The following is a 12,190-nucleotide window of genomic DNA, read 5'->3' on the forward strand; positions in this document are numbered from 1 at the left end:
AGAATCTATGTGACTGTAGTGTGCACATAATAGTACATAGATCTAATAGTTAATAATACATTCAAGAAACATTATTATTAATATTAGAGACTCTAAAACGAATAGGTCAATCAATATTTCAATAAAGTTGAATATCACTGTTATTTTTTTTACCAGAGAACGATTCTACTCTAGATCTAGTACTATTATTAGAGATCTAGTAAGTCTAGTTTTTATGTTAAAATAAAAAAAATATTAGGGCCTAATATTAATAATTAAAAAGAATAATAATTCAATAATAAATGAATAAGTTAGGCCTAAAATATTAAATAAATAAATAATTTAATATTAAAATAAAATGGTAAAACTCCATCCATGCCATTTAAATTTAATTAAATTAGATTTAGATCTAACTGATAATCATTTTGAATTTTAGTGTATTTTATTGGCCAATGCTAGCCGGAAAAAGAAACGCATGAGCAATGGAGAGAAACTTCGACTTGCCTTTGCGACAATGTTTTTGATGGTACTGCGCATGTGTGTGTTTACAACCGCAGAACACTAGCCCTAACCGTAATCCCAACCCTAATCCGAGCCCTAGCCATAGGTCACTGCGCATGCGCAGAAATATCTTTTGCCGACTAGGTGGAGATGTTAGGGCAGAAGATCTTTTTCCGAGTAGTCACTTTGTATTTTATTTGCCGCTTCTCGTTTACGTCTGGTTGAGCGTATTTTATTATTAGGGCTTGTACGTCTTGTTTTCTCTCAATTTATTTTGAATTAGAAACCTCGTTAGCCAGGGAGAGATTTAGATTTTCAAACTAAATTAATTGTTGGCACCACAAGATCCTAAACAGAATTTTAAGGTAGAATATTACATCTTGGATATGGGTATGCAGACTTTGAAATAGAGATTCCAACAATTAGAATAACATAATTATAATAATCTGGTTGGATTCCTTTATGATATATCCACTACCAACCAAAAGACACCTGCGGATATAGTCTTACGGACTGCAAACATTTAGAAACGTTGAAGCATAACGCTGGCCTTTTAGGGAGGGGGAGCGAAATCCGACAAAAAATAATAATTTTTTTGCACCTTGATCGACTAATGGTTTTTAAAAAACAAAAACAAGAAAACTAATCGACTGCAGCCGTTATTGTTCTACAGTAATTAACAGTACACACTGTTGGGCAGAGAAAAAAAAAGCTACAAAAATTGTAGTATGAAATATAGGCAAACTTTTAGCCTCTTATATGTCCTATTTCTCTTCTTTAAATAGTAAAATAGTGGTGCCGATAAAGCTAATTAAAACAGTTCTATGCTTAAGCAAATTAAAACAAAATTTCTTCTCTTAATAATTATGAAAGTAAACATCCTGACAAATGACTACAATATAAAAAGGAATTAATTATATATATTTATATATATATAAAATGGGGACCCGGAAAAAAATTTGTGGGGGGGGGGTTAAATAAGCTGGCGCCTGCACTGTATAGACCACATAATTAACACTAATAAATATGTATTCAGAAAGTAGTATATTTTTTAAACTTCATTGTCGCCTACCAATTGTAACTTTCAACTCAATTTTGCATTTGTGATTCTTTCACTTTTATCTATTTCTTACTCAACTATGTCCATATATGCAACCGTTTATTGATTTTTTTCATTTTTATGTTCTAGGTAAAAAAGTTTATAAAAAATAGCTAACTAGAAGAAATATCTACAAATGAGTGGTGTTATCCTACCCAAGTCCTTCGCCTTGTTAAGAAAATGGCCTTGTCATGGACTACTGGCATTATCATGGTCATGTAAAAGAACTTTATATGTTACTAAAGTTAGGCTGAATCAACCTGTGTCAGACCTCTTCACCAACCCTGTTGATCGCCTTCAACCCATGGTACAAATTCCCATTATTCCAAACTCTGATATGGCGTTTAGGCCATCGAGAGATGAGATGGAAGCTGCTTCACTGATGTTTGAACGCAGAAATATGAAAGGAGAAACATTTCAGTTTTTAGGTTCCTGGCCCAACCCGCATATCATGCCAAAGTGGGACGTACCAGAGGTATGATTTCTTTCAAAAGAGAGTGTCTTATGTTTTAATTGTGTAGACAAGTTATTTTACTATATATTTAAAAATACATTTAAAACTGGATCTTGTGTGATTAATGACTAGCCTATGGAGTATTATATGGGACGGCTTAGTTGAATGGTAGAGTGTTCGTCTGCTAACCCCAAAAGTTTTGAGTTCGGATCCCAGGCTAGAGTCTGTAGGACGTCTCTGAGTTCACCCAGCTCTGATGGGTACTTGACTCAAAATAGGGAAAGTAAAGGCGGCTGAGAATAGCACTGACCACACTACCTCTGCACGTGTCAAGGTCACTGAAAAAGGAGAGCTCTTTCTGCAAATGGTTAATGTAATGGTTATAATCTTTGTCTTGAAGTATGCAAGTTTATCTCTTTCCTTATCAACTGACAGGTAGCTTTTATAGGCAAGAGTAATGTTGGCAAGTCTTCGTTACTGGCGGCTATGTTTGCACAAGTCCCTGATGTTAAAGTCAAAGTTTCCAAAAAACCGGTAATCTTTAATTATTAATTTTTAAAAAAAAACTGTAGATCAGCATGTAATATTTAACAGTTATAATCGATGAAGTTTGTTGAAAAAAACTTTGAATTGGGGAATGAAGATTAAAATGTTTAAAGTAAATCAATGTAATAGAAAGTAAATTCTTGCAATTAATTGCTTATGTTGTTGTTTTTTTCATAGGGTCACACAAAACTGATGAATGTGTTCAATGTAAATAATTATTTCCACCTAGTTGACATGCCAGGATATGGTTTTAACATGCCAGATCATTTTGAAACAAGTGTTGAAGCTTACATTAAATCACGACGCAAGTAAGTTTTTATCAAATCCACTTCCTTATTTTTCTACAGGTGTTAGTTATTACATTCTTTTAAGTTTTATAAATGGTCAAGCTCTTACACCATGTTTACAGTTGTGACATGTATAATGTCTAGAAAAAGAAAGTAGCCCCCTCCCCCCCCCCCCCCCCCTCCTTGTTCTGATTAAATTTACTTATGGTGATAAATTTTTTTCTAGACGTGTAGTATACATGTTGCAGGTGTAAACATGGTGCTATACAATAAAAGCACAAGATAAAATTCAGTTTATTTATACTGAGGTTTTGCCAACTTACACAGTAAACTAAGAAAAAATTCAACACGACTATCAGTGGAATATAGAAAAAACAATGTATTTTGTGAAAAGGTGGTCTCTGTTACGAGTAAAAAGATAAATCCTCACACAATTGGAGAAAAGCTCACCAAACCCTGCAAGATGGTAAAATTAATTCTTGCGGAATCTAGTGAAGATACAAAAAATATCTCTAATAATATTCACCAGCATAAGTGTCAGACATGTCACCAGTCATTAAGGTTTTACAGTTGCTTTTTTTTTAAGTTGATGTATCAACAGATGAAAGCTCATGTTCACTGTTTTGTCTTTGTGAAATAAGTTCATTCAGATTATATAAAGCTTTTTTGGAGTGAACTTCAGAACTTAAAATTAATACAAAAAAGTGACGATATTTTAGAGATGATAATTTTTTGAGAATTAAAGTGGAATAATGTCTGCGAGGTTTGAACTGGGGCTTTCAGAAAAAAAGTTAAAAACAAAAGTAAACTGTGTTGATACAAAATCATTGTTGTACTTTTCTTGATGTAGCCAGCATTTTCAATTAATTACAAGATAATGTCTTGAATTTGCAAATCATTCCTTGGAGTATATCTTGTTTAATGACAAATGGCTCATACTAATTTGGTGCAGTTTGAAACAAATGTGACAATGCTTGCCATTTAAGTTTGTGTCTCCATATCTCTGCATGCGTTGATTTTCAACTCCTTTTCGATTAAAAATGCAGAGAATGGCATAGGATTGACGTTAACAAAAACTCACCTGCTAGTTTAAAGCCATTTAATATTTATTAATAACATGCAATTTCAACCATTGTATTCAATCAATTTATAAATATAACAAATTTTGTCTTTTTTTTTTAAACTACCTTTTTAATTGTATCGGGGGGGGGGTCTCTGGTCACTTTTGTGAAGAAATAAAGCAGTTTCATTTAATAAGTTTTCCAGCGATCATAGGATATAAACAAATCTTAGTTTCTTCAGGGCTACACAGTATACTGTTACAAGAAACTTTGAAATAAAAAATAGACAACACTTTAAATAATGAAGCCATGTTACACATCAACTCATTAATTTCAATTCGTGACATAAGAGAATTGAGGTAATATATAATCAAACTAATTTCAGTTTGTTACGAGTGTTCATGTTAATTGATGCAACAACTGGTCCTGTTGATGTAGACAACATAGCTATTGGTATGATGGAGGAATTCGCTGTTCCTTATGTTGTGAGTGTGCTAGGAAGTTTTTAGTTTTGTAAGTCCACTGTCAGCATTTTAATCAAACGTTTTGTAACCATTTCAAATAAATGCTACTTCAAATACACCTGAGTTGGTATTAAGCTTATGAATATGTTGCATTTTTTAAAAGCTATTGTGGACTTATAAAACATACCTTCCTGCAATATTATATTCAACTTATTATAAGAAAGAAAATGAAATAGGTGTCTTATGTGTTTTTCAGTGTTATGACTTTTATTCTGTTTGATGGGAGAGTTGGGGTGACAAACAATGACCAGAAGTATTTCAAAAGTTATGCTGAACTTAAGATTCCATTATGTGTATGTACTGTTTAAGATTTAAGTGGTTTACAGTTTGGATCATTAGGAAAGAAAAATTACTTAAGTATAGGAATACATTTGTTAAATGTATTTACACATAATTAATTATTGTTATACTTTTTTTAGATTGTGATTACAAAGATAGATTTAGCTAGACCAGCCACACTCATCAGGAGTTTGATGTCAGTGGTGAAATTCAGAGACGAAACTAAAGCGGACAGTTGTTTTCCTCAGCCATTTTTAGTCAGGTAAGACAGATATATGGGATGTTGTGGTCAAGTCATGGACCCTGTAGTTGTGCTTGTAGGATTTTGTGTTGGGTTTCCTGACTCAGAATTCACCTACATCTTATAATTACCTGATTCTAGTCAGGAAAGATAAAAGTTTCTTGGCATGATACTGACCACACAGACCCATCGTATTCATGTTTTCTGCCCAGAGCCTCAATATCTAGTGTGTACCTGGCCTAAGTGGGAAAGTTAAAGTGAATGTGTACCTATATTTTTCAAGTCAAGCAATACACATGCTGTGGCTAAGGGGTCGGAGTGGTCGAGTCGGTAAAGCTCATGGTTGCTAAACCGTAGTCTCGAGTTCGAACCCTCGGGCAGATGAGGCTCGTTAGCTGGGGACAGCCACTCTTCTAGGAGAGACAACTCCAAAATTAAACAACTGCTGCCTTGTAGTTTGTTCTTGGTTGGACAAAGGCTATGGAAGCAAATCCAAAAAGAAAAGCAGGCTGAAATCGGAGTCAATGGCCTCAATGGCGCATAACTAGTTGACACGTACCGCTTAATTGTGTTGGAGGCGTGGTCGAGTCGGCAAAAAGCTCATGGTTGATAAACAAAGTCTCGCAGATAAATCTCGATCCCCTTCAACACTAATAATTAAGAACGAAGAAGAAGAAGAAGAAGACATGCTGTGGCTAAATAAGTATATGAACTCTACTTTATCTACTGTTAGACCTGACGAGGTGCTTTACTGAATTATGCCTGGCTCTTTAAATTATCTGTTAATTTTTTTAACTTTCAGTTTTTAAGTATAAATTATTTTTTTATGTATGCATGTACTGGTTATATATTACTAATCAGTTGTTTCTAAAAATAATCTGTCTTGTTTATTATTTTGTAAGTGATTTAAACGTTTTATTTTTTCAGTTCAGTGAATGGAGAAGGGCTGGCATTTCTTCAGTCTTTTATTGCCTATGTCACTGGAAATTTACAGATCAAATCATTATCATAAACCACACAAACGTTTACCAAATAAACTATATTATATTATATGGCTCAGTCAGAAATTTATGCCCAGTAGAAGATTATATTTCGACAAAACCAGTGCATACAAATTTTAAATGTTTGGACAAATGGCCACTAAATTTTAAGAATTATCCTTGTACAAATGTAAATGATGTTAGAATATTATTTTAATGTTAATATAATGTATAATCTTGCTTTAGGAAACATAATCACCAATTACAATTTAATAAACCTTTTAACAAGAATTGCCTTATTATTTGTTTTTTATTTCTATTTAATTTTTGCCTACTGATTAAAAGCATAAAGATTTGGACACCAATTATAACAGCATTTATGATTATTAGTATGCTTTATCAGTTAAGGCAAGATCGGACTATGTAAAATACATTTCTTTATTGTATGTAAGTTTGTTATCTGAAACGTTTGTTAGCTTTTTAAAAAAATTCTGAACTTTCCCTGGTGCATGCTTAACTAGAATGACCAGTTGAAACAGGTTTAAATTTATAAATGATCAAACTTGTGTTTTATTTTTTATTGAACAACTATTTAGAAAGTATAATAAGTTTAATTAAGCAATTATACCTAAGATATTTATAATTGCTACTGGTTTGTTAAATATTTATAATACTAAGTTTTTATAATGTTAAATTACATGTTGTAGACCACAGTGATTTGTTATATTAATGATAGGGCTATACAGCAGAGTTACAAGAGCAACCAAACACAATTTGATTACTATCATCTGTCTAAATACAGCCTCAATGATTGAGAGGCTAGTCCTCCATGTGCCTCTCATAATCCTTCCATAGCATTATAAACATTTTAGAACAGAACATTTTTATAAAATTAAATACATGGTCAGTATAAATATGAAAGTCAACTTTTGATAGGACTTTTTCTCAGAATTGGGGGGGGGGGGGGCACGTCCTAGATCTGTGTCTTATGCTATAAATAAGTGGATATGTTTTTCTTTGTTTACAAACTTTTAAGATGATAAATTTACAACTTGAAAATATCAGGACATTCCACAAATCATATAATGATTATAATCAACATTTTAGCGACTCCTAATAGCGAATAAGCCTATTCAATGGCGTCACTAGGTCGGGTGTCACCACCCCCTACAAAACACTTTGCTGCTTAGCTTTTTCTGATATATTATTTTAACTAGGCCCTACATAAAATAGAACATTGTTTTGACAGTAAATGTATCCCAGTATGGGCCACGCTGTTTGGACCTACTAGTTAGTCAATTCAATAGCGCTTAGCCTACTTGGCTTTCAAAACAAAGTCAAATTAAACATGTAGGCTTAGATTTACTATAAGTGAAACTAGTTGTTAAAATATCGCGTCGCCATCAGTGGCGGAACTAGAAAAAAATGGCCACCCCGCAAAAAATTTTTTTAGGCCCCCACCCATATATATATATATATATATATATATATATATATATATATATATATATATATATATATATATATATATATATATATATACAAACACATAATAAGAACAGAGCATAGGATACTCATTGCTGGCCTGTTCGGGTTTTGAAAAAAAAAATTTCAATTAAAACAAATTACTACATCATGTCATGTGTCAAAGTGCATTAGTGTGTTTTGAGAAATTGAGTTTCATTTTATCTGCTATAGGTTCTCGTAATGTATATCTGGCCAAACGAATATAAAACATGAAATCTTTGTAGAAGTAATGGTGTCTCATGTTATTATTATTTTTATGTTTTTTTATATTTATATTATTAATTTTAAATACATTTCCTTTTTATACAAGGTCATTCTTTAGTACGTTTTTTATGAAAAAATATTTAGTAAGAGAAGTAATTGCTTTTTAATTTGTTTAGTACAAATCTATTTAAAGGAGCTTATGAGCACCCCAATTTGACTATTTAAAAAGGGAAATAAGTCATGGAAGTGGTTTGAACGTTTGCTTATCTTTGCTACGTTTAATTGTAGAAGAGAGGACTTGGCTTTCACAGTGGTATAAAAAGAAAGGGAAGAAGAATATACAAGGGCGTGGGGATGGTGTCTATAGAATAAAGATAATCAAACCACAGCAATGGTAATCGCTTTACAAAACAAACATCAAGTCAAAAATTGCAAGAAAATTAGATTTTTTAAAACTATAATAAAAATAATTAGGGTCGGCCGTGGGCCCTAAATGGCGTGGGCCCCCCCGCATTGCGGGGTCTGGCGGCACTGTAGTTCAGCCCCTGGTCGCCATGTGCATGCAACGCTCTAATATAGCCTGGGGGCTATCCATTTATGGAATACACACAAATGTGAAATTTAGATTTTAGACCCCCTTCCCAATAACTTGGACACCCCCCGCCCTCCCTCACCAACTAGGCTAGGCCTAATGCGTTCTCTCAAAACATTCTTTGAAAATACTAATTCATGAAGGCCTACTTTATCCGGCGCTTATATTAATAATTTTTATTTTCTATGTAAGGATATGTTTTTAAAGGATATGTCTTATTATAATTGTGATAATTGATATTGTGACCTCCCCACACTTCCATTTTAATTTTTTTTTAACTGATGGGAAAAGTAAATATTAATGTTTCTATGGAAAGGAAAGGAAAGCAATACAATAATTAGATTGTGCTGATACGCGGCGATTTAGTAAGTCGAGAGGCCACATTAGTTTTTCGCCCATGATTTTTCTTCTCATCGTTTATCGTTGAGTGGCGAATTCTAAAGACATAGGTGCGGCATAACGCTTTATTTACGACACAAACTGGGCTATTTTTTAAACACATAACAATGCCGTTTTAATGTATACAATTTGAAAGCAGGTTTAAAGTTTTGGTGTTAAGTTTTGTGGTTGTCGTAAAAAGTGTAATCTTTACGCGTCCACGAAGCAGAGGCGTAGCGGGGGGGGGGGGGACATATGTCCCCTGGCGCCGACCTTAAGGGGCGCCAAAATGGGTTGAAAAAACAAATTTAAAGTTTGAGGGGGGAGGTGTTCAAATCGAAAGTTTGAGGAGTGGGGGTGTGCAAATCAAAAGTTTGAGGGATGGGGGGGGGGTGCAAATCCAAAGTTTGAGGGATGGGGTGGGCTGCAAATCCAAAGTTTGAGGGGGGGGGCTGCAAATCCAAAGTTTGTCCCCGGGCGCCGGGAAGGGTCGCTACGCCTCTCCCACGAAGCGTTTTCAGAGCAGCTTTTTCCAAGCATCCCCCTCCCCCAAACGAAATAGAATATAGGGCCTATATAGAAAATGTCCGCCCCCCCCCCCCCACTCCACCCGGAAAATTTAGTCCGCCCCCACACGCAAATTCCAAGTGGATTTGGAAAATGGATGATTTACCATACGAGAAAATATGAATATAATAATAATATCTGCCTCGATCAACAGCAACGCGTCTTTCGGTCGACGTAACTGCAATGCACGTGATCCCGCATCCGTCTAAAAAGAGAAGCACCTAGTGTCAGAGTTTCTTCCAGGCATCTCTTCGGGGGGGGGGGGGGGCTAAGCCCCCCCGAAAAATTTTTACCGCCCCCCCCGAACGAAATGAATTTTATATAATTTATATAGAAAATATATACTTTTAACAGTGTCCGCCCCCCCGAAGAAAGTTTACCGCCCCCCCCGAAGATTTCAAGTGCCCCCCCCCCCCCCCGGAGAAAAAAGTCTGGAAGAAACACTAGCGTTAGTCTCAGCTTCATGGCTTCTTATACCTACATTGTTTCTCGGGGGTGGGGGGGGGGGGGGCTCTAAAAAAAACTTTAGGAAGGGGAGGCAGACGCTAGTAAAACCTAAAAAGTATATATTTTCTATATAAATTACGTTTTTTCCAATTTCGTCCGAAGAGGGGTGGATGTGCTGCAGGAGGTGCGATATGTGGTGTTGATGGTGGGTTTGAAAGAGACTCGACCACTGAAGTGACATTTGAACACCATCCATTTACACATTATGGGCCTTTAAACACAAAATTTACATGGTATCTACGCCTGCAGAAAATATTAGCGAACGGTTAATGGTGAACTATTGTAGTCAGTGGCGTCGCGAAGTCTTTAGTATTTAGCAAAGTATATATATATATATATATATATATATATATATATATATATATATATATGTGTGTGTGTGTGTGTGTCTTTAGTATTTAGCAAAGTATATATATATATATATATATATATATATATATATATATATATATATATATATATATATATATATATATATATATATATATATATATGTGTGTGTGTGTGTGTGTGTGTGAGTGTATGTATATGTGTCAGTAGCGTTGCGAAGGGGGGGGGGGTCGCCAAAATGGGTTGGAAAAATAAATTGAAAGGTCGAGGGGGGTGCAAATCGAAAGTTTGAGGGGAGGGTGCAAATCGAAATCTCGAGGGGGGGTGCAAATCGCAAAGTTTGTCCCCGGGCGCCGGGAAGGGTCGCTACGCCTCTGATATGTGTATGTATGTGTATAAGCTTTAATCACTGCAGACTTAATAGTAACGATGTTCATCTATAGTGTGTTAATAACACAGTTGGATGTTGCATTTTTTCCCCAATAGTGAGCTCGTTTACGTCATGGTGTCACCCCACCCTCTTGTAATAATTGTCGATTTGCACATAAAAGACTATTTAAACTTAATTAAACATTAACTGAACAGGCAAAAAGTACTTTTCTTCTGTACATTTTGCTATTTTTTGCCTTGGTGTCACCCCCCCCCAATGGTGTCACACGGTGCGGTCCGCAGTCGCACCCCCGCCCCGCCCAGTGTTTCTTCCAGACTTTTTTCTCCGGGGGGGGGGGGGGCACTTGAAATCTTCGGGGGGGGGGGGGGGGCGGTAAACTTTCTTCGGGGGGGGGGGGGGCGGACACTGTTAAAAGTATATATTTTCTATATAAATTATATAAATTTCATTTCGTTCGGGGGGGGGGGGGGCGGTAAAAAAATTTCGGGGGGGGGGGGCTTTGCCCCCCTGAAGAGATGCCTGGAAGAAACTCTGGCCCCGCCCTCTATACGCCTCTGATTGTAGTACATCTAGTGCTAAATCCTAAATACTTTTTGACATGGGATCCAAGTCAAGATTTTTGCACGTTGTTGGTATATTTTTGGCGGGTAAAATATTTCATTAAAGAAATTAAATACTTTTTGCCACAGGAACACGTGGTCACGATTTTCTCTATATTTGATAAAGATATTTTAGACATTCCTTATAGACAGGGGCGGAACTACAGTGCCGCCAGACCCCGCAACGCGGGGGGGCCCAGACCAATTGGGGGCCCAAAAATCCTGGCTAAATTATTTTTAAAAAATTAAAAAAAAAAATTAGGTGGAGGTCGAGTTATCTTTCTTCTACAGTTACAAACAAACACGATAGTCGGCAAACGTCTTTGAGAAAAATGCACTGACTATAGCTCGAGAGACCGCCAGACATATCGACAACTTCAAAGACGAAGCATCTGAAATTTTGACTGTGCCGGTACGCTTTGAAATCGGGCTGGGGAAATGTTGCGGCGAGGCGACGATCCTGGTCTTTTAGACTATCGGAAAAAGTCGGCACTATTGATGTAGATGTTTATCGGCGCTTTCTTGTCCCCTTCCCTTCCCAACTCTCCCCCTCCCCCCTACCCCTCACCACACCCTTACTCTTACAATAAGATGTAATGCATAGATTAACGAACCGTCTATGAACTGTAAACTGACCACTTCTGCACATTTTGTTAAAGACACTAGTCAGTAGTTGTTCATTTACCAGGGGCGGAACTACAGTCCTGCCAGACCCCGCAATGCGCGGGGGGGGGGGGGGGGAGGCCGTTCAGGGGCCCACGGCTGACCAAAATTTTTTTTTTTTAAATTTGGAATTTAATTTTTTCCTTAATATTTGGTTTGTAAAAGAAAAACACTGTAGCTGCGGTACGATTATCTTTATTTTACAGTCACTATACCACGCTCTTCCGCAAAAGATAAAATCCATTACACAAACTACAGTGTAAAATATAGACAACTCTTCAAATTTTGAATGACTTCTTTGACTCGTTGACCCCCCCCCCTCCCTTTGATAGCTAAATAGAGGACACGTAACTGTTTGACCGATCCTCCAAAGTATACTGTGGCGGATGGGGCAGGGGATGGGGACCAAAAAGGGGGTTATAAAATTGTCGACAAATTCTTTACATATTTAAAACAGTTATTTATAGTTGTATTTTTTAAC

At 36.0% G+C, this 12,190-nt stretch overlaps 1 protein-coding gene across 4 annotated transcripts; it reads left to right on the plus strand.

Annotated features, from left to right (window-relative positions):
• Positions 1-6: 6 nt before the first annotated feature.
• Positions 7-6,246, plus strand: LOC131950044 (GTP-binding protein 8). Of its 4 annotated transcripts, none has more exons than XM_059312064.1 (7): positions 7-199; positions 1,670-2,054; positions 2,469-2,567; positions 2,757-2,887; positions 4,313-4,412; positions 4,871-4,992; positions 5,899-6,246. In XM_059312064.1, the coding sequence occupies exons 2-7, from the start codon at positions 1,716-1,718 to the stop codon at positions 5,981-5,983; spliced, it is 876 nt and encodes a 291-aa protein (XP_059168047.1). In that variant the 5' UTR covers positions 7-199; positions 1,670-1,715; the 3' UTR covers positions 5,984-6,246. The 4 variants fall into 4 exon arrangements, with proteins under 4 accessions (XP_059168047.1, XP_059168050.1, XP_059168049.1 ...); XM_059312067.1 differs by lacking the exon at positions 4,313-4,412 and adding an exon at positions 4,648-4,744 and having other exon boundaries at positions 9-199; positions 5,899-6,245; XM_059312066.1 differs by having other exon boundaries at positions 89-105.
• Positions 6,247-12,190: the final 5,944 nt, after the last annotated feature.

The sequence above is a fragment of the Physella acuta genome, unplaced genomic scaffold (genome assembly GCF_028476545.2).
Source record: "Physella acuta isolate Inbredline_101_S28 unplaced genomic scaffold, ASM2847654v3 ptg000730l, whole genome shotgun sequence".
NCBI lineage: Eukaryota > Metazoa > Mollusca > Gastropoda > Physidae > Physella > Physella acuta.

Bases quoted from the DNA above. Each gene is read 5' to 3' on its own strand.
- LOC131950044 (XM_059312064.1), top strand. From the start codon at position 1,716: ATGAGTGGTGTTATCCTACCCAAGTCCTTCGCCTTGTTAAGAAAATGG. The intron at 2,888-4,312 runs GTAAGTTTTTAT...AACTAATTTCAG, and splicing joins TACATTAAATCACGACGCAA to TTTGTTACGAGTGTTCATGT. The intron at 4,413-4,870 runs GTGAGTGTGCTA...TACTTTTTTTAG, and splicing joins AATTCGCTGTTCCTTATGTT to ATTGTGATTACAAAGATAGA.